The 22,961-nt window shown below is 39.7% G+C and overlaps 1 protein-coding gene across 1 annotated transcript in view; it reads left to right on the forward strand.

The window, feature by feature from the left end:
- The window catches only part of TRPC4 (transient receptor potential cation channel, subfamily C, member 4), a 72,097-nt gene that overhangs the window by 12,415 nt on the left and 36,721 nt on the right, over window positions 1-22,961 (forward strand). Inside the window, exon 3 of the mRNA XM_010130965.1 lies at window positions 21,034-21,370. Coding sequence (XP_010129267.1) covers window positions 21,034-21,370 — 337 coding nt within the window. The remainder of the gene's footprint in view (window positions 1-21,033; window positions 21,371-22,961) is intronic.

The following is a 22,961-nucleotide window of genomic DNA, read 5'->3' on the forward strand; positions in this document are numbered from 1 at the left end:
AACCACAGACCGGAATGATTCAGGACATCTGAAACAACACAAGAAATCTGTATGTAGGTAATTGAATTGTATCTCCAGATGTAACGTAGATTTCTTCTATTGACTGTATTAACTAGATAGTAACTGATGATAGGAAAGTAGTTAAGTAAGGCACACTAGTTATATATGCCTAATTTAGGTGTTTAAACCTTAAACTGGATCCCTAGTTTGTGGTAGTCATTCATGGAGAGGAGTAGGCACTTCCAGAATATCATTTTGTTCATCTAATCTAAAACAAGATTAATTACCCTTTGCAGCTGCCTTTGGCTGATGAAGAGAATTTACGATGACTGTCTTAAACCTCATTTTCTATAGCTAAAGTTGTAATGGAATTTATTTCAAATTGATTGTGCAGTTTTGTAATATTCAGTTTCTCTGGAATGCCAGAATGCACTAGTCATCTACTAATGATAGCACAGAAAAGAAAATGCCGTCTGGCATCACCATTTTATACTGTCACTTGCCCCTCAATACCATATGCAACAACAACTGGCATTATTTCTTACAGCACTTGTCACACAGCTGTGTGATCTAGTAAGGACTGTTTTTTTTTTCTTTACTATCCAGTGATTTATCACTATTCTTGAATAGTTCCATACAACCATTTGTCTCCATTCAGGAGGGGAACACTTCTCTGACCATCTCCATATGCATCTGAGTGGCATCTCGACAATACCAGCTACTTAATTGGCTGTGTTTCTCTGCCTCCTCTCTGTTCTCCCCTGACACAATTAAGCCATCAGTATTTCCACCCAGTTTTTAATTTCATTCTTGGCTTGAATTCTGTAATCTCGGTAGAATCTCCAAAGAGGGTGGATTACACATTTTGTTTTAATCTTTTTGCTTTAATTCAGGTCCTGCCATTCTAATTTGATGTTTACTGTTTCTATTTTTGTACTTGTATACTCCTCTAGTGAAAGATGCAAAGCTTTAAGAAGGCAAAAGGCTAAAGAAATGGTTGTTGAGATATTTTGCAAAAATACGGTGTGTTGAGGAAATCTGAAGAAGGTGAAAACTCTTTTGCTAGGGAGAAGATAGGCTCATTTGTTGGTGAGCACCTGCAAAACACCAAGAACTTGGTATGCGAGGATTTTACAGAATGTTTTGAATAACAGGGGAAAGCAAAAGGTGAATGCTTATGAATAATAGAGGAAAGAAATCCAGAGCTGAACATCCTCTGCATGTTCTTTATTACATTGAGCCATGGCTTTTATTCTTTGAATGGTGTTTCATTCCGGAATAATGTTGGGAAAATATGACGGTTCTTCACATTTGTGGGAGAGAAAGACTTATGCAGATCTTCAGCAAGTAGGAATTGCTAGAGGTCTCCAAAGTGCACCATGCCTATGCTCTGTTGCTCAAGTACAGGGTTTTGCTCATTATATTTTTAGGTGGATGGAGAGAAAAAGAAGACATTTTACTGGGCAGAAAAGATAATAGTAACTAATTACCAGAGTAATGTAGTAATTTAAATTAGATGTTGTTCTAAATAGCTAACCTTAAGGGCTTCATTAGCAGCTCTGTTATGGTTCACAAAAAGACATGACTTGGTTACCCAACATTTGATGTTATGACAAGCTGAAAGTGTAACAGAAGGTGAAAACAAAAGTTTTTAGTTAGTTCAAGGCTTAGACTCTTTTCAGCCTTCTTAATAGCATGCAGAAAGAAACTAGAAATAGCCATTCCTGTAGTGTGTTTGTACTGTGAGTCCCTGACTCATTCCACATAACCTCAGATATTTAACTAAGGGACCTATGTCAGCAGCCTAGCCTTGGGTCCCTTCATAGTCGATGGGAAGAGACAGGCATCTCCAGGGAGCAGCTCAGGCCATCTAAGAAGAAAATAATTTTTGTCACTACCTGTGTTGCTTACATTTATTGCAGAGGAGACATGGGATAACTAGATGTGTTGTATAGACTAAAAAGAAGGTAAAATCCTTTAAGAAGTCTAGCATGTAATTTCTGGAAGGTAGATATCAGACGGCAAATGCTAATGTTTTTAAGTCTTGATATTCTGTTGTTCTGAGAACTGGAATAGCCCCTTAAGCTGAAATAGATGAACCTGTTTACAGGAATTCCTCCCACTGCATTGCATGATCTAAGGGTCTGCCTTAGCAGACTTAGTCTGAACTTAGGTAAGTTCAGAGAAAAAACAGATATAATGGAGAGTTATCTATATTGTTTATACAGTTACATATTTAGGCTTAGTGGGCTTAGACCTGCTCTAGAGTTTGTTGGAGGGGAAAAGCTTAAACGGATGATCTTTAAGGTCCCTTCCAACCCAAACCATTCTATGAGTCTGTATTAAAACTCTGTCTTGCTTTAGGAACAAGGCCTCATTAATACAGTCTGGCCAAGCCATGTTTCTGTTATAGAAATGGTCAGATAGTCTCAGATCAGCATTTCCTAAGCAGTTTAATCTGTCCAGACCTGAGCTAAGATTAAGAGCCAATAATTTGAACAGAAGTATGTGAGCCCCAGAGTTCACTGGACTAATGTCAAGAACTAATGTTCTTGAACCTGCTCTTCACTTTTCAATTAAACATAGCTTCTCTTTGATGACCATTATCCACGTATCCACCTTACAGAGGAGTTGGCAATGTGTCCCTAGAAGATAGCTTTATAGGACTTGTAGTGTTTATACAGGTGGCACCTTCCTTCTAGCAAAATCAGGTGTTTGGGAGTCCTCAACATGCCATGCTGGGACATTTTTCACCAACATACAGATACTGGGTGATGATTTCAGATTTCACCTGGAGAAGGAAACATCATGCAAAGCTGCATTTCAGAAAATTCGTCTGAGGGGGAAGTTCTCAATTTTACATGAAAATCTCAGGATTAGATGGAAAGTTTTGCAAGAGATAACTGTTGTTAGATTTATAATGCCCTGCAGGACTCCACTTGTGCTGAGCCATTTCTTCATCATTATTCCCAAAGCTGGAATCCTGTAGTGAATTTAAGCAAAATCAATCAAAATACAAGCTTCTATATGCACCAAAAAAAAAAAAAAAAAAATTCTTTCACTGCGTGTGGCCCTATTCTTAATACAAATATGTCAAATCATATTAAAGGTGAGTAGTGTAATCACACTTGAATGAAAAGAGATCATCATTTTCAGTACAGTAAATCAAGCTTAGGTCTTCCTAATCTGACTGTGAAAAATTGCTCTGTGCTCTGTACTAAACCTTGGCAGAAGAGGTGTGGGAGTAGGAGCACTTTTTGCTTTCAGTGACAGATCTTACCAGGTGCAATCATTGCAAATTGCAGTACAAATGATGGTTGAACTAGACCTTGCCAATACTGGTATATTGGTTTGAAGTTGACTTGCTTTTCTGTTACACTTTTTTTCAGTTAGAGTATGCATACCTGACCTCAGAAACACTGTTTAGACACTTAAGATTTGTGGCCAGAGAGATGTCATTCACCTTGAATTTAGCAAGGCTTTCAACATCATTTCTCACTATAATTGTTTTATCCAACTTAGAATGTTACAGTCTGGGTGGAAGAGCAGGATAAGTAAAAAACTGTTTGTGTGGTCAAGCTCAATGAGTTGTGGTTAATGGGTCATACTCTACCTGAAGACAGGTAAAAACTCTGTAGTGCTGCAAGGATCTGAACTGGCCTACACTGATCAGTGACCAGGAGAAAATCCACTCTTGAAAAGCTTGCAGATGCCACCAAGTGGCAGTGAACAGCTGGTAGGCTGAAGGCAGGACTGCTATTCAGAGAGACCAAGACAGGCTAAGGGAACAGGCTGGCAGGACCCTAATGAAATTCAAAAAAGGACAAATGCAAAGTCCTGAACTTGGGAAGGAAGAAGCCTCTGCAGTGACATAGGCTGGGGACCGACTGCCTGGCTGCAATGAAGAAAAGGAGCTGGAGGTGTGAGCACAGGGCTCAGGTGTGAACAAGGGCCATCGGCAAAAAGGGCTAACAATAATCTGGGCTCCATTAACATAAGAGGTGTATTGAGGTAAGTGATTGTCCCACTCTAATCAGCACTTGAGTGAATCCCAGCTTGATACTGTGTCCAGCTTTCAGTCCCTCAATATAAAAGATACATCAATAAACGGGAGGAAGTTCAGTGGAAATGGTGGTGAGTAGACCACTTGCCCTTTGAGGAGGAAGCAGTGGAGGAGGGCCTGTTCAGCCTAGAGCAGAGATGGCTTCAGGGGGACCATCACCCCTCGTTGACTACAGGGACGTCATCAAGGATATGGAGCCAAGGTCTCCACAGTGGTTCATGGTGAAAGGATTATAAACAATGGGCATCCGTTGCAAGAATAGGTTGGACTGGATATAAAGAAAAAAAAAAAGCATTCTCCATGAGGACAGTCAGGCAGTGGAACAGGTTTCCCGGGCAAGTTGTTCTATCTTCATCCTTGGAAATTTTCAAGACTTAACTGGAGTCAGCCTGAGCAGTCCAATATGATCTCACAGAGGTTGGACAAGAGACCTCCTGAGGTCCCTTCTAGCCTGAATTATCTTATTATCTGATGACAGGAACTGAGGAGCCATATACATTGTAGCCAGCATGCTTGGATGTCTCTGTGAAACTGTCATCAAGTGTACAGAGGATGACATATAACTTGCCTCTCTCTTCTTTGGTATAAAGGAATCTGGCTACATTAGTCTTTCTCATACATGTTTGCTGGTATATGCCCTGACATTTCAGCTGATAGCATAATGAAAGAAATATTTCTGTATCTTTTTACCCCTTAACACCTTTTAAGGGTATAGAAAGAATATTGTAGCAGTACTCTAGAGTAACTTTACTTAACTCTAACTTTACATATAGTTCAGTGAGTTTGAAATAACCAAGCAATGTGAATTTTCAAATTATTAAGGAAGGAAAAGGGTGCATCGGTATAAAATTATCTATTACTTCAGAAGATAGAATGCGAAAGTGTTTAGTTTACAGACTTTTTTTTTCCCAGGAACAAAATACAAACACTTAGTATTGGAAGTAAAGGTAGTAAAAACAACAACAAAAAATTTAAACAATGGACTACTTAGCAATTGTATATTGTTCTTCCTCTACCAATTTTTCAATATGATGATGCCACCTCACAACACTTAGCTGTTTTTCTTCCTTCACAAATGCAATTAATGTAAATTGACCATAGTAGTAACACTGCCAATAATAATATTCTGTAAATGCAAACATAAACATTATTCTCTTAGTCTCAGGTCCTTTGCTTCTATCCTCCTTCAGTTTCTCACGAAAAGCTGGGGTCTGTAACAGGTCCAGCAATTTCAGTACTTCGGAGAATCATTTCTCCAAAGCAGTAGTGAGATACATCTGCCGTGATATCTCCTTTTCAAAACAGGAGATGAGTTTCTGCCCTTGTGACCTGTTAGGGTTAGACAGTTAAGGGGTTTGTATGTCAAATCCCTTGTGGAGGTTTCTAAAATTCTCCACAAAAAAACCCACCCTGATGTTGGATTATCCTTGCAAGTTCTGAAATGAAGCACTAAAGAAGCTCACAGTTAAAAAGAGTGCTGCTGCTGTTTCCCTGCACACCTACAATGTAATTTAGTTGACATTATAGTTTAGTTACCAAGTATGGATTGTTTTGGCTGCCATCCTCTGTGCCTCTCACTGAAGTTTGGATGCTGAATAAATCATGATTTTATTGTGTTGTGATGGAGGCTGGAGTTGGGAGCACTACAGTTTCTATCAGGGTTGGAGATGACTGGCACAGAGCAGGCAGCAGTAATAACAGAGAGGAATGAGGGTCTCACCACCATCACCTTAGCAAGGAGGTATTTTAGGAGTGAATCTGAGAGGGGCATTTGGTAAAGAATAGCTCTTGCTTCCCTGATTACAGTATTTGATGGTATTAACATGAGAACTTTACAGCTGCAGGCTAGATATTGTGGAGAAAAATAGATATCGAACATGACTCTGGCTCAGGAGGCATCACCCAGCCTGCCTGTGGGTCAAGGCAGAAGTTCTCCAGATAGCTGATTTTGTAAAGCCTGTATGCAATGTGTAAGTGTAGGGGATGGGAAAGGTACATGTGCATTATAAATTTAAATTGCACATCACATAGGAATTTCAGTGTTTTTGTAGATTTGCTTGGGATTTTTTCTCTTTATTATCTCTTACTATACAATGTTTCTTATTCTTAATTATAACAGGTCTGATTCTCAAATAAATTTCAGTTTAGGGAATCATGATTTCATGTTTACAATCATGATCCATCCGCTGAACACCACTGAAGAGTGCAAAGGAAGCAGAAGAAAAAATTCCTTCAGAGTACCAGTGAGCTATCTTTCACAAGGATTAAAGAGCAGCTCTTTCTTAGAAATGTACCCTTTCTGACTTGTTGGAGCAGAAGCGAGGGCATGCATGTCATGCAGGCAGTGACAACAGCCTATAGAGTGTATTTCTCTGTCAGTGAACAAATTGTCTGTGATTTGTTGAGGAAGAATGTATCCTCAAACCTTCAGGGACTGAAACACAACCTTTGCTTACATTATTCCACATATACCTCTTCCAACACTAGCTTTTTGCAAATGTTCATTTTCCTCCACATTTTAAAATAAACTATAAAGCTTTACCTGGAACTATAAGCCAATGAGTTCTACTCAATCTCCATAAAAAATAGCTAGAGAAGTTGAGCAAACTAAAACACCTCCTGAGTTACCCAGTTTCTAGGAGCATGCAGTGAATTTTAGGAACACCAATCTAACACAGAAATGTATGCAATAAAGTAGTAAAATATTGTGCAAAGAACTGTTCTCTGAGTCATTGTCTGTACTGCTAAATGAAAGCAGACCATATGAAGCTGACCCTAAGACCGAGTCATACTAAGGGATTTGTATGCAAACAGGCTACAGGAAGTTGCAGATTTGCCTGCATAAAGCCAGCTAAAGAGGTCAAAAATGGAACCAGGCAAAAGCAAATAGGTAATGGGGATGACTAGGGTCCAATGCTCAAACTCAGTCACTGATTTCTTCAGTGTATGTGTTGCCTGAACATCCCTAAAAGTGACATGTATGTAAAATTCAAGTAAACCAGTATTTTTATTGATTTCTTCATTGCTTTGGTTCTTCACCACAAAAGAAACCAGCAGTATTCAGACATCTGTCTGTACAAGAACAGTGAGAGTAGTTCCAGATTTTCATCTGAGATAGCAAACTCTAATATTAGCTTTGCAACAAATAGCAGAGTTTCATTAGGGGACAGAGCTACTGAGGACTGTCCAGGCTGGCAGATACTGGATACACAGAATTTCATTTACAGCTCTTGTAAATTTATTCCCATTATGGGAAACCACAGTATTTCTTAGGTCTGTTCAGAAGAGAAGGTAATTTTTTTCAACCACAACCTATTCTTAAGTCCAAAGGAGCTTTTGGAGTGCAAGGCTTTTGACAAGCGATTATACTCCCTGCAATTCATTCCAAGATTCATATTATGCACAGAAGATGCACATGTGGCTATCAACTGGCCATTCAAGAGCAGTGCCTCTGAATTCATCTAAGGCAAAACTGGAAAGACAAGTGAATTATACAGGTAATGAAAAAATTGAAAAACATCATCTCTGAAGGTCAGACAGAAGGTTCATGAAAGCCATACAACTGATAGAATTGATGCAATTGCTTACAGTCTCATGTGCATGTCTCCTGCAAATGGTCTCAGAATAATGCTCACTGAGCGTCAGTTCTAAATACCTGTCATTTCAGCTTAGTCTTTGTGCAGGAACTGGGTGATTCATCAGATTTCTCGGCCTTTAAGATTCTCAGGTAAACGCACAGCCAAGTTAAACAAGAGAAGCTTAAAGATAAAAAACATTAAAGTATATTAAGAGAAAGAAAACCAGACTGAGTGACTAGATATACTTTGTTCCTAAGGACTAATGAAACTAGAAAAAACAATAGAGAACTTCCAAGAGAAAAATATGTAGTTTATTGCTTTAGTTTTAATACCTTTGTAATCAGTCTGTTTTTATTTTCCCCTCATCCCTCTGATTCTGTATTGAGTCAAAATGAGTGTTATGCTTTCAAAAACCTGGATTCACAGTGATTTTGGAGAACTTTGGCATCTTCAGTTCCACACAAGCTACACGTAATAAACCGTCACTTCTAAAGAAAGTGGGAAACCTTGAGGTCAACATGACTGTGTTGTTGGCTCTCTTATCACTTAGCTAGAACAGCATAAGTTTGGCGTCAAGAACAGTGATGTTCATATCCATTTTTCACATCAGGATGCAGGATGACACCTTGTAAAGCTAAGATAACAGTGAAAACAAAATTTGCCTGGTACTAAGGGGTGATTAACATTGTTTTTACAATGTAAAATCAAACAATGTGATATATCACTGCTCCAAGGTTTCTCTTCACAGAAACAGGCAAATAGCCTGAAAATGGACAAAAGAGGAAGAAAAAATTTGAGACCAGGTTTCTTCCAAATAGTTCGATACTCTGCTCAAATCTGAATGGACTTTCATAATGGGAAAAAAGAGATGAGAATGTCTCAATATCTTGTTTTGGCCTCTGCACCAAACTGCACAAACGAGGAAGAGTGATGCTAACAGAAGTTCTCAGATAAGCAAGTCACGCTCAGAGGAAGAATGTAGGTTTTCTAGTCACTTTTCTACCCTCCCCTCACTCAGAGCTTTGTCCCAGATAATTTTTCTCCAATTAAACTCACACTGTGTTCTTTGCTTCAGTTGCTTTCAACTTATTTGCAGCTCCCTCATGAATTTTGAAAGGTTGGTTTATTAATTTGTAACTTTTCCTTCTGGTGACACGGCAGGTACAAAAGTAGACAAAGTGGTACAATGAGAGAATGTGAGAGAACACATTGATTATCTCATATAATGGGATAGTAACTAATTTAAATCCTACCCTCTTTTGGCTAATTAGTAAATGCTCAGAAGCTTTACTGATACAGGACACAAAAAGAGCTTGGATATAAGAAACACACTACTGTGGTGTGGGTTAAGGCTGGACCGGCCACTAGACAACTGACAGATGTTCTCTACCAACCCCTCTCCCTATCCAAAGGTGAAGAGAATGGGAATAAGGGCAAGAGACTTGTGGATTGGAAAAGAAAACTAAAACTGCTTTCATGAAAATAATAACAATAAAATGAAATATATACAAATTTACAGAATACCAATACTGAACCCAACCCCCCGATGACAATTACATCACCAGCACCACTGATGCTGTGGGCAGGCGCTGGGGAAGACCCAAATTTGACTTCGTGGCAAATGGGAACTGGATTCAGGAACACACAGGTTGGCATCTAAGGCAGAACAGAGATCTCCTTGGACACCAGCCATTGAAGAAGAGAGATTGACCCTTGTGATCCCTCAGCTTTATACCACCTTGTTGGTCAGTGTAGGGTCACCTGTCCTGTCCACTCCTTGCCACAGGTGCAGCCTCTCACTTACTGCACCCCCACTGTGGGACACAGGATTTAGCAGTGACCTTGGTCTGCACAGGAGCAAGTGTAAACGAGAGCTCTTCTTCATCCCAGCCCCTGGCAGTAACTGTAAACATGTAAAGAGGTTGTCACCGCTAGAAGTAGAGATGGTCTGCAAAAATATGCCGTTAACTTCAGAAAGAGCTGTCACTTAGAAGAGCCTGAGCTGGAAAGTGAAATCACTGAACAGAATTAGTTCTGTTCTAGCTCAGACCAGGACATACTGGTAGTTGCTCAGTGGTCCAGAGGTGTGGGGTTTTTCATTTTACAGCACCAGAGATGGCAACAGACTGTTATACAAGTGGCTATTTGTTTCAAAATCAGTTAAGCCAACAGAATAATTTACATTAACTATATGTTATCAAGTCTGCATGTGATTTCTACCTCTGTTAATATATGGATTTGCTTAGAATATATATTAATTTTTATTTCCTAAAATGAACTTGGACTTTTGAGATTATAAAAAAAGCTTTGTTTATAGCCACAGTTTATTCTGTGTTAGAATAATCACTGGCAGAATAATCAGCTACTATTTCTGTTCTCTTACCCATTAATTTATTTTGTAACTATTGTTTGTAGACAGCAAACTTGGTGTCAGAGGTATCTAAATACTGCTTTGGGAATACTAGGGTTGAAGCGACAGAGACCAAAACAAATACTTTTCCTATTATGTCGCTTTCCCCACACATGATGCACAGATTATTATAGCGCAAATGTTTGGAACAGTTAGAATCATAGAATCATTTCAGTTGGAAGACATCTTTAAGATCAAGACCAACCATTAACCCTGTACTGCCAGGTCACCACTAAGCCATGTACCTCAGTACCTCATTTACACATCTTTTAGATACCTCCAGGGGTAGGGACTCCACCACCTCCCTGGGCAGCCTGTTCCAATATTTTACCACCCTTTCAGTAAAAGAGATTTTTCCTAATATCCAACCTAAACATCCACTGGCACAACTTTAGGCCACTTCCTTTTTTCCTATAACTTGTTACTTGGGAAAACAGACTGATCCCCACCTCACTCCAACCTCCCTTCACATAGTTGTAGAGAGCAATAAGGTCTCCCCGCAGAACTCCTCCATGCTTCCCTCAGCCACTCCACACAGGACTTGTTCTCTAGACCCTACACCAGCTTTGCTGCCATTCTCTGAACATGCTTCAGAATCTCAACATCCTTCTTGAAGTGAGGGGCCCAAAACTGGACACAGTACTCAAGGTGCAGCCTCACCGGTGCTGAGTACAGGGGGACAATCACTTCCCTGCTCCTGCTGGCCACACTATTGCTGATACAATTCAAGATGCTGTTGGCCTTCTTGGCCACCTGGGCACACTGCTGGATCATATTCAGCTGGCTACTAATCAACACCCTGAAGTCCTTTTCTGATGGGCAGCTTTCCAGCCACTCTTCCTCAAGCCTGTATCATTTCAGGGGATTTTTGTGACCCAAGTGCAGGATCCAGCACTTGGCCTTATGGAACCATTGGTCTCAGCCCATTGATCCAGCCTGTTCAGATCCCTCTGTGGAGTCCCCTGACCTTCAAGCAGATCAAGATGCCTGCCCAACTTGGTATCATATGTGAACTTACTGAGGGTGCACTTAATCCCCTCATCCAGATCACTGATAAAGATGTTAAAGATAAGAGGCCAACAGTGGGCCCTGGGGAACACCACTGGTGACTGGTCCCTTGCATCCAATAAAGATGGAGATTCTCCTTAGTCCTCCTTTTGTTGTTAATGTATTTATAGAAACATTTCTTACTGTCTTTTATGGCAGCAGCCAGATTAAGTTCTAGCTGAGCTTTGGCCCTTCTAATTTTCTGTCTTAACTTGATGAGATCTTTGTAGTCTTCCTGAGTGGCCTGGCTTTTCTTCCCTAGGCCATAAACTATCCTTTTCTTCCTGAGTTCCAGTCAAAGTTCTCTGTTCAGCCAGGCTGATCTTCTTCCCCACTGGTGCATGCAGATGGCCTGCTCCTGGGCCTTAAAGATTTCCTTTTGAAAAGTGTCTAGCCTTTCTAGACATCTTTGTCCTTCAGGTCTGCCTCCCTAGGGACTCTGTCAGCCTTGGTCAAAGTCTGCCCTCCAGAAGTCCAAGGCAGCAGTTCTACTAACCTCCCTCCTTCCTTCTCCAAGAACTGAAATTTCTACCATTTCATAATCACTATACCCAAGATGGCCTCCCACCTTCACATCACCCACAAGTTCTTCTCTGTTTGCGAACCACAGGTCTAGCAGGAATCCTTCCTTACTTGGCTCCCTCACCAGCCATGTCAGGAAGTTTTCTTCCACACACTGCAGGAACCTCCTAGACTGTTTCCTCGCTGCTGTATTTTATTTCCAGCAGGCATCTGATAAGTTGAAGTCCCCCACAAGAACAAGTGGAAGTGATTTTGAGACTTCTCCCAGCTGCTTACAGAATATTTAATATAATATAGAATATTATGTGAAATGTTTTTTATTGTATTGTTTTGCAATGATATGGCTCAACGTGAGATGTGAGAGAGACAGGCTCTGCCCAGAGAACAACCAGCGGTGAAAAAGTAATACCTTGTATTCCTGGAAAAGTAATTCAGACCTAAATACCTAAATTCAAACCTGTAAACAGAATTACTGTGGCTCTTAGTGAGAATTTTGTTGCCCCAGAAAATACTACTTGGCTTAATGTATTAAGTTTGTAAGGTCATAAAAATACTTGGTTGAAAGATACCTCTCAAGATCATCTAGTTCAACCTCCTGGCCAAAACTGGGCTAACATTGAAGATAAATCAGGTTGCTAAGGAACCTGCCCAACCAAGTTTTAATATTTAAGAGGATGGAGATTCTGCATCTTCCCTGGTCAGCCTGTGGCCAGTGCTTAATTACTACTCTAGGGAAGAATATTTTCCTTTGATGAAACTAGAATTTCCCTTGATGCAGCTTATGATCATCATCATTCTTTCATTGTGCTCCTGAGAAAAGCATGCTTCTATTGATAACCTCCCTTGCATTTGTGTTAGACAGCAAGTGAGTTCCCACACCAATTCTTCTCTTCTTGAGACTGAACAGACCCAACTCCCTTCTTCTGTCCCTGTACATCACAGGAGCCAGCCCCTTAACCTCTTGGAGTCCTGTTGGACTCACTTCACATTGCTCATTTCTCTGTTGTAGTGAGGTACAAAAACCACAGCACCACACATCTCACTACACAATCCCACAAGTGCCAAAGAAAGGGGTATTATCACCCTCTTTGACATGCTGACTATACTTCAGCTGCTGTAGCTCAGGGTATACTTTTGCAGTGCGGTCGTATTCAGCTTCTTGCTTACTGGTGTCCGACGGTCTTTTCTGCAAAGTGAAAAATAGACAGTGAAATCCAGCCTGTACTGTTGCACAGGGTTGTTCTGTCCCAAGTCCAGGACTTCACATAGAAATAACAGTCTAATTTTTTGTTTGCTGTGCATAGAAATACACCAGCCAGGTGTGCAAAAGCAGGGATCCAACATAACAGAATTAACTTCATATTGTATTTTCTCTGCAGATACTAATTCACTGGTTCACTAATTGTTTTTCCTTACAAAAAATATTTTAAATTGTGGTGAGTCTAACACTTGCCAGTAATGGGAATCAGAAGTATTATTCCAGCATCCCAGTTCTGAAGTTTGGACCTACTTCACACAATCATCCCAAAGCCAAACAACTGATTCACTTTTCTTTACCACTCAGATGTGTAACAAGGCTATTTGTGCACAGCTGCTTCCTAAGGACTGCACTGTAGTTTCAGTTGCCATTGCGTTTTCTAAGGAACTAATCAGAATCATTGCAATTATAAGTAAGTCTTGACTTGTATAATAGATATTTAATAGTTTTCACTGTGCAGATTCATTCTGCTGAGAAGTTGCAATGTATCAAATTAAGAGCTTCTGCTTGTGTTCATGTGGCAGAAAAGAAATTTAAAATGTTAAATTAAAAACTCCAGTGTCATTGTTTGTATAATGCTGTTCATTAATCCTTTTAATGAAGCTTTTTACTCTTCACATTTATGCTTTCATTTTATTCCTCTTCGTATTTGAAGTTAAATAATAGGTTAATTACCAAGAAAACCTACCACCCGACACTGTATGTATTCTTGGTGAGAGCAGCAGAAACTTTGGATTTTATGATGAAGGCATCTATGCTGTGAATTTGTTTTGCTGTAAGGTTCTGATCTGAAGCAGGTTGCCCTGATGATACACAAGCAGCTGTGTGCTGGTGCTCTGATCCTGAGTGAGCTGGCTAGTTCCCTTAATGACACAGCTGCAGACAGAGCTGAGTGAGAAGAGGTCGACCCATTGGTCTGGGTCCAGCAAGAATCATGATTATAATGACAGTCTGCTCCAGCTGGCACTAGACTGAGATGGGACGGACATGAGAGGATTTACAATAATTGGCACAGGAATCAGGGCTTCTGGCCTGAGGCAGAAAACAGACAATACAACTATACCCAAAGGAGTCCAGCACACGGTCCCTTGCTTTTAGAAAGGAAAACATAGTGCTGATGCAGTCAATAACATTAAAGCATTTAAACTGTAATTAAATGTTATTCATTTTAATGAACCAGTCCTCATAGAGTAAGTGCCAAAATTGACAAATATAGTCTTTGGGGAAGAATATAGAAAAGAATACGCAGTGATGTCTCTAGAGGGAGAAACAATCTACCAAATTTAGGAGTTTACTTAATGAGGCTGGGACTTGAATCTGTCATTAGTGCCAAGCAAATATACTTTTCAAGAAGAAGTAGATAGAGAATTTTGACATCTTAATTTGAAGTTAAAATAACTAGGAGAGATTGGGTTTGCATTAAATAAATGGAAAAATACATTAAATACCAAAAATGGGCTTAATTCCTGTTGAATTGGAGCACTATCATTAGAAAATGTATGTGACTAAGCAGAAGACCTTGGAGCTAACATTTCCTAGCAGCTCGGCTGTAATGACAGTATAAAACAGCATAACAATCTGTCTGTGACTTTAAAAAGGTATTACTAGGAAGGTTTATGATAACCATTTTCTTTTGCTCCCATCCACAAAAAGACCTTTAATATTCATGTGTTACAGATGAACTAACAGGTATAGTTCTTTATGTTACTGCGTAACTCACTTGGTACCTAACTCAGAAATTACTTTCCTTTGACAAGCTTTCATTTCTAGATGACAAATCATACTTTTTTTTCTATGTAACTTATGCTAAACCAGCTACAGATTTCAGAATGAGAATTTAATTTGGACACAGATTTTGTTAGACTGCTTTCTAAATGTAAAAATGAGCACTCTATTACAAGTGTTTCTTAATAAATACTTAAAGGTAATGTTTTGCTACAGTAAAAAACTGACTTATTATGATGATGTATTGTTTATTGTCCCGGTTTGAGTTAGAACAGAACTAATTCTGTTCAATGATTTCACTTTCCAGCTCAGGCTCTTCTAAGTGACAGCTCTTTCTGAAGTTAACGGCATATTTTTGCAGACCGTCTCTACTTCTAGCGGTGACAACGCTTGATGTTTACAGTTACTGCCAGGGGCTGGGATGAAGAAGGGCTCTCGTTTACACTTGCTCCTGTGCAGACCAAGGTCACTGCTAAATCCTGTGTCCCACAGTGGGGGCGCAGTAAGTGAGAGCCTGCACTTGTGGGGAGGAGCGGATAGGACAGGTGACCCTACACTGACCAACAAGGTGTCCCATCCCATATATGTCATACTTGGAATAAAGCTGAGGGATCACAAGGGTCAATCTCTCTTCTTCAATGGCCGGCATCCAAGGAGGACTCTGTCTGTTCTGCCTTAGATCCCAATCCATGCATTCCTGAATCCAGTTCCAGAATCCAGCTCCTGAATCCACTTCCCATTTGCCACTGAGTCCAATCTGGGACTTCCCCAGCGCCTGCCCACAGCATCAGTGGTGCTGGTGATGTAATTGTCATCAGGGGTTTGGGTTCAGTATTGGTATTTTGTATATTTGTATATATTTCATTTTATTGTTATTATTTTCATGAAAGCAGTTTAAGTTTTCTTTTCCAATCCACAAGTCTCTTGCCCTTTTTCACCTTCTCTTCCCCTTTGGGAAGGGAGAGGCATTAATAGAGAACATCTGTCAGTCATCTAGTAGCCAGCACAGCCTTAACCCCTGATATTTATAAAAATAGTTCTTTCTATGAAGACTATATATAGTTAATAGTATTATCTGTGTTATTTCTTCATAATTTCCATTACCTGAGGGATGTGTATTATAGCAAAACTAAAGATCAGATTTAATCGGCAGTGAAAATGAAATTCTGGGCTATATATATGCTTGGATATCACCAGAATCAGGCTCTGCTATTATTTACGCCAGATTATTTTGCTGGCTCTGTGAATAATTTCTGATTTTCACCAGTCTCAGGGAGAAGCCAATTCCCAGCATGACAACTAAGAGAACGAATACCAAAACATTTTCAGATGGGCAGGCTCTATGATGGAGCTAAAGACAGGCAACCGGGAATAATCATTGTAACAAAATCCCTTGCATGATTGCTGCTGGAAGATACTGGAAGTCATTGTAATGTGAAAATGTAAACTTGCTGATTGCTAATTATATAGAGACAATGTCAAAGTCAAATAGCACAACATAATACTGACAGTACAAAAGATACTTTGAATACCTCAGAATTTAGCATCTCTAATTAAGGAAGAAAAAATATACTACAGTGAAAACATTTTAGCATAGGCAATGCAGAACTGGCAAATTAATGTCACAGAGTATTTCTGTTTCTGCTAGTTGTACAATATTTGTGTAAAATATTTTTTTAAAACATTTTTTGTAGTTCAACAGAGGACTTACATGTCTACTTAGCTCAACTATGTGATCATCCTAGATCTGATCTCATCCATTTATATAGGAAGCATCTTATGGCTTGAAGCATGTCCATCCACTTCTACCATTCTTTTCCAGTAGAAGGGTTTTTAGTAATTAAATTGCAGTTGAACAGAGAATTTTGCCATGAAAAATTTAAGTGTAATAATGATCAAGATGATATATATTAAAATATATTATACACAGATAAACTTACTTGACTTACATAACTGCATGTGACCTATGAGTAATGTCTCTGAGACAGCCTATACACCACTCTTCCCTCATTTTGTCTGGAGGAAACAGGTCCACAAGCACAAGAAGGGAGATGCAGTATGCAGTAACAAGCTCCCCTTCTCTGGGCAGCTGAGGAACAAGACTATGGGGTTTACCACTGAGCATAGTTTTCTTCCATCAGGGTAGTCTGACTCTTCCCCATTCAAGAACTTCCTTCATTATTCATATAATGTAATAAATGTAGGTATCACTACTGAACATATTTCATAGCATATGATGACCATCTCCCAACCAAAAAAATGGACAAGTAATCAAATTTGTGAAAATTAATTTGGACATTTTTATTAATGTCATACATTTCCTTGATAAATGAAGCAGAAAAGTGTAGCTAGAAAGGAGTGTCAGCAAGACTTGTAGGGCAATTTTCCAGGTGTCTGAAGAAAACACTTTGGAGTGGTTCATAGTTTATGTTACATGGCAAATAGATCTCAGAACCATGAGGAAAAGGCTGCAATGAAGAAACAGATTTTTTTTTTTTTTACCTCAGGAAATTGATAACTAACTGTGCCAACAGTGTTAGATAAAAACAACAGCATGAAACTCGATATCAGTATATCATCTGTAGATATTCTGTTGTGATTTCTGTTACAGACCTTTGCCTGCAGTATAGAACCACTTCCCTATGCATGCAGCTCTTAAAATGCTGACATAGTATTTTATATATTTGGTCCCTAATACACTATTAGTTGCTTCTTAGATGTTTTATGTCTGGGAAGTCATTCAAAGTACATTAGCGATGGTGCTTCCCCTAACTATAGCCACATCAAATGTATAATCTCTGTTCCTTTTCTCCTATAGTCAGAGGATCCAACCAGTGCCACAATTGTCCTGTCACAGTCATAATTTGAAAAAAAAAGTATGAGAAACAATTTATTCTAGAATTACAATTTTAAAAATTGACTCTTCAGTGTCAGGGATTTGAAAATTTTCTGCACTTCTTTAAAACCTTACTGTGCCTCAGAAAACAATTCTTGTCTTTTAACACATCATATCTTGGCAGTGCAGTCACAACATGACAAAATCTCATATGAGTATTAGGAGACAAGGCACAATTTTTCAAGCCTGCTCAGAAATGCTTTCTGTATGAACATTGAAAGTTTTGATTATTAGCCTGTTTAAAGATTAGAACTAAGGAGCTACTCCCCACCCAGTGTGGAGCACTGTCCAGGTGGTGTAGTCAGCAAGTATCTCCCCATGGCATCAGGTACTTCTGCATCAGTTCTCGTCTATCCAGCTCCAGGGAAGCTCAGTACTTGGCGGGCACTGGAAAAAAGCTCCTTTTACTTAATTTTTTCCACATCATAGAAAGTGAATTTCATTCTTTTTTAGCCATGCTTGGTAAGGAGTAGCCCCCCCCTAGGTGGGGGCAGCCTTTGCTAGCCACTGGAAGCTGTTCCTTCACCTGGGTCCTCAACACAATGAGGGTGGAAATGTGTGGAGAAAAGGAACAGGCAATGTGTAGGAACTGATTACTTTTAGGTGAATAATGATAAGATATTATGAAGAAGGGGAAACAACCATGGATCTGGCATACTCCAGTGCAAAAAAAGGGAAAGTATTTTACTCAGGAATTAGTCCACGAGCCATATTTTTTAGTAGTCAAGCAAAGCTCTAATCTGTACCTACCCAAGCAAATTGAGGTGAAACATTTTGTAGGGAGATCCCCATTAAAAACTTGGCAAAGACATGACTTTGAAACCATCTGTTCTGACTGCATGCAGTATTATTCCAGACATTTGTATCTTGAAACAAACACTCTGAAACCTTGCAAATGCATTTTTCCTAACAGAAGAGAACACGCTGTTACTCTTTTTTAAGGCTATTTTCAAGATGCTTACAGTATGAGTAAATTTTCTTGTCTTTCACAACAGTCAAAGGCAGCTTCACTGCTGACATCTGGTAAGCAAATATGTCTCTGCTAAGAACACTGGCATTTCACTAACATACACAAGGTTTGAATTTGGCTCAGATAGCATTTCTGACAAGATCCAGACATATATGTATATAAAGATGCATGCTGATTCTCATTTCATTCCAAACTAAATAGCATTTTCTACCATTAGTAATCCCAGTGATTTCATAAAGTGTTTGAGAAGTTACCTATTATTCATTCTTAAAGGAACTTGGCTCCTGTGGTTATAAATATCAAAATAATATAGAATCTCAAACTAGGTTCACTTGATTAGAATTCAATCTGAAATTATTTAATGTAAATTAACAATTTTATTATTTAATAAGGTAAAGATGTTTCCGCATAGCTTTATTGAGTCTTCAGCTAATGATTTAATTCAATGTTTGCGTATATGTGTGTGTGTAACTTTACTGGGTTTGTGTGGCAAGGTTTTGATAACAAGGGCAATACAGGTGTGACCCCAGGGAGAAGCTGCTAGAAGTTTCTGCTATGTCCCATACAGCTGCTGGCTCAGGTTGAGCCCATCAGCAATAGGCAGTAGTGCTTCTGTGATGACATATTTAAGAAGGGAAAAAAACTGTTGTGCAACAACAGCAGCCAGAGAGAGGAGTGAGAATATGTGAGAGAAACAGCCCTGTAGACACCAAGGTCAGTGAAGAAGGAGTGGGGTGAAGGTGCTCCAGATGTCAGAGCAGAGATTTCCCTGAAGTCTGTGGTGAAAACCATGGTGAGGCAGGTTGTCCTCTTGCAGTGCATGGAGATTAACAACGGAGCAGATATCCACCTGCAGCCCATGGAGGACCCCAGGCTAGAGCAGGTGGATACCTGAAGGAGGCTGTGACCCCATGGGAAACCCACACTGGAGCAGACTTCTGGCAGGAATTGTGGACCCACGCAGAGAAGAGCTCACACTGGAGCAGGTTTGCTGGCAGGACTTGTGACCCCATGGGGGACCCATGCTGGAGCAGTCTGTTTCTGAAGGATTGAACCCCATGAAAGGGACCCACGCTGGAGAAGTTCATGAAGAACTGCAGCCCGTGGGAAGGACCCATGTTGGATAAGTTTGTGGAGGACTGTCTCCTGTGGGAGGGGCCCCATGGGGGAGCAGGGGAAGAAAGCAAGGAGTTCTTCCCCTGAAGAGGAAGAAGTGGCAGAAACAACATGTGATAAACTGACCACAACCCCCTTTCCCTCTCCCCCTGCATCACTGGTGGGGAAGAGGTACAGAAATCAGTGGTGAAGGTGAACCAAAGAAGAAGGGAGGGGTGGAAGAAAGGTGGTTTAAGATTTGATTTTACTTCTCATTACCATAATATGATTTGATTGGCAATAAATTAATTATTTTTTTCAAGTCAACTCTATTTTGCTCATAATGGTAATTGCTGAATGATCTTATCTCGAGCCACGAACTTTTCATTTTATTTTTTCATCCCCTGTCCAGCTGAGGACGGGGGGTGATAGAGCGGCTTGGTGGGCACATGGCATCAAGTCAAGGTCAGCCCACCACACTAACATAAGGAAAATGCTTCTTTTCTGTCCTTTTTGTTTGTTTGTTTGTTTTTAATCCAACAAATCTGGCTCTCTGATGCATGTGTTGCTTCTATTCTGTATCTCTTACATCAAGTCTAGCATTCTCCTTCTCTAAGTCCCTTTTATAAGAGAAAGCATTTTGGAACATAGGAACTAATGATCAGATAAAAATATGACATAAACCCCTGGAATATACTTAAAGCTTCTTTGAAAAGCTATCTGAAAAATGTTAAATATTTACTGTGTTTGGCTATTTTAAGTGAAATTCAATTTTAAGGGTCATATTTTAAAAACTGGAACACCATCATGGAAAGCAGACAGACCATAAAATATTTTACAGGATAGGAATTTATCCTAACAAGGTGAAACACTGGGGAAAGCTAGTGCTTAGTGTGTATTGTGCAACCATTGTGTAATGTAACTGTAAGAGTTTTGTCATCATAAAAGCATGTAAGCCTGAATTTTAGAGTACTAGTAGGGAACATCCTGATAACAGTTCGTTGATGGCTGTGGAACTCACTTCAGCTGTATGCAAATTTCACTCGTGCTTTTCATTTTCATAGTGACTTCCGCCTTGTGTTCTGTGAATTCTCCAGAAAAGTTAGTGGTTGAATAATGGAAGTATTTGTGAACTTATGTTTTGGTTTGAAATCAGTTTTTGAGGTACATGTGTATTACAATCTATTGGCTCTTCGTGTACCTAATCGATGGGGAAGTAAAGCTTTGTTGTGAAGAGTGGATTTTGATGGCTTTGTACTATATTCTTTGCATTGAAGGAAGGGCAGGCAGTCTAACCCAACCTTATCTTACTGGTATTTTCAGTATAAATGGGCTGGCACGGGCTATGGATATATTTTTTTTTAAATAAACTTGGTCCGAAAGCTACTTATCATAACATCCATAGCTTGGAAATAACTTTAGAAAGGTAACAAAGAACTAACCATCTTCCTTTCTTCTTCTCTCTGTAGTTTGTTGCTCAGCCTAACTGCCAGCAGCTGCTTGCGTCCCGCTGGTACGATGAGTTCCCTGGATGGAGGAGACGACACTGGGCTGTGAAGATGTTAACATGTGTCGTGATAGGACTCCTTTTTCCAGTCTTCTCTGTGTGCTACCTGATAGCTCCCAAAAGCCCATTAGGGCTGTTCATCAGAAAGCCATTTATCAAATTTATTTGCCATACTGCATCCTACTTGACTTTTCTGTTCCTGCTGTTACTTGCCTCTCAGCACATTGACAGATCAGACCTGAGCATGCAGGGACCACCACCAACCATCGTCGAGTGGATGATATTACCGTGGGTCCTGGGTAAATGTATTACTAAAGAAAATACGGTGAACAGTGTTTTGATCCCTGTGGTTTTTCCTGAGGTGGAAAGATACAGTAGAGAGTTCTGTCATGAATTATTGACCTATCAAAACAAGCAAATGGTCCGTCTCTTCCAATACCTAGCAAGAGTAGTACACAACTTGGGAAGAGATTAAAACCCCGAAGTGTCACTACAGTGATGGAGGACAAAAGATATTGGGGATTCCTTCCTGTGATTAAGCAATGCCCTGAAACATGCAAATGATATTCTTTTTAATATCTATTTCCTCCAGGCCAAAAATTGATCTGTCAATTTTTACCTTTGTTAGTCTACTTTTTTAAAAGGGTCCCTTTGCCATGATAATAATTTTTCATGTATTAGAATGAGGCACAGTGTCATTTCTGGAGTGTTATCACTAACCTTAGTTACCTAATGTATGCTTCTTTCTAATATGACAGACCCACCTATTGCAAATAGTGGTCACAAGCATTTTCAAGTGAGCATTTTCATTAAAACATGGATGCAGAGTATTTTTCTGTTCAAAACCATTGATGAGAACTTGTCACTCAACTTCAAAAAAAAAGAAAAAATTTACATCAGAAGGAGTAAGAAAATCCCCTAGCACTTTTAAAAGCGGGAAGGATTACCATTCTGCCCTGACAGTTTAAAATAAACATTTCAGCAGGGGATCATTGAAGACTACTTTGTGTGGGCCATGTTCTCCCTAATTGTCTTCCTGTTCAATGTCATACCTGTTCCATGCTACCAGATTGGACTGTCCTATGTCCTCCCTACCTTTGCATGCCTACCCTGCTAGATGGTATCTCTCTTGGTGTGTTGTGGTTTCTTCCCTGGTTCTTATTTTGGGAACCACTACATGTCGGACCAGATCAGGCCAAATATACTTGGCCTTGACTGGAATGAAATTGTAGAAGGACAGACTTAGTAGCCTTAGCTGCAAGAATTTAAGTTTGCTATCTTCATTTAAATTGTTTTCAGATAGACAAGTTAATGTGCAATCTTTTCTGAAATGTTTTAGTGGGGTTTTGATACTGTTACTTCTCACAGAGCTTCCCATTAAGATGGTGTTTCTCTTCACTTTTGCAACTTTTCCCAAAACCTAATTTTTTTTAAAGCAACTGAACTGACAAAGATTTTGGCATCATTGATCACGTGTAATTTACAATGCAGTGTTGAATTTATTATACACTAATTGGCAGTGCCTGGTGTTCCAGAGAAGAATGAGTCAGTGGCTTTTCCTCTGTATGTTCCTTGATAGAGTACTGCAGGAAGCAGGAGGCAGGGCTCCATCTGTCCTTCACTTAAGAAAACAAGCATGCATGTCTGAAAACCCTGGACACTCTTACTTGGCAGGAACCTCTCAGAAAGACCTGCCTTTCACAGAAAAACTGCTTTCCGAGATTTCCCTATCATAGCACAGCATAAAACAGTCCTTACCACCAGCCTTCACTGTAATGTGTGTTCTTCGCTGGGTAAATATTGCTACTAACAGTAAGAAAGCCAATATCTAGTATTGTTGCAAAGGAATTAATCTGGCAGGCTGCTTAGAATGACATTTCCTGCAGACAA

Source organism: Buceros rhinoceros, unplaced genomic scaffold (genome assembly GCF_000710305.1).
Source record: "Buceros rhinoceros silvestris isolate BGI_N320 unplaced genomic scaffold, ASM71030v1 scaffold4032, whole genome shotgun sequence".
Lineage (NCBI taxonomy): Eukaryota > Metazoa > Chordata > Aves > Bucerotiformes > Bucerotidae > Buceros > Buceros rhinoceros.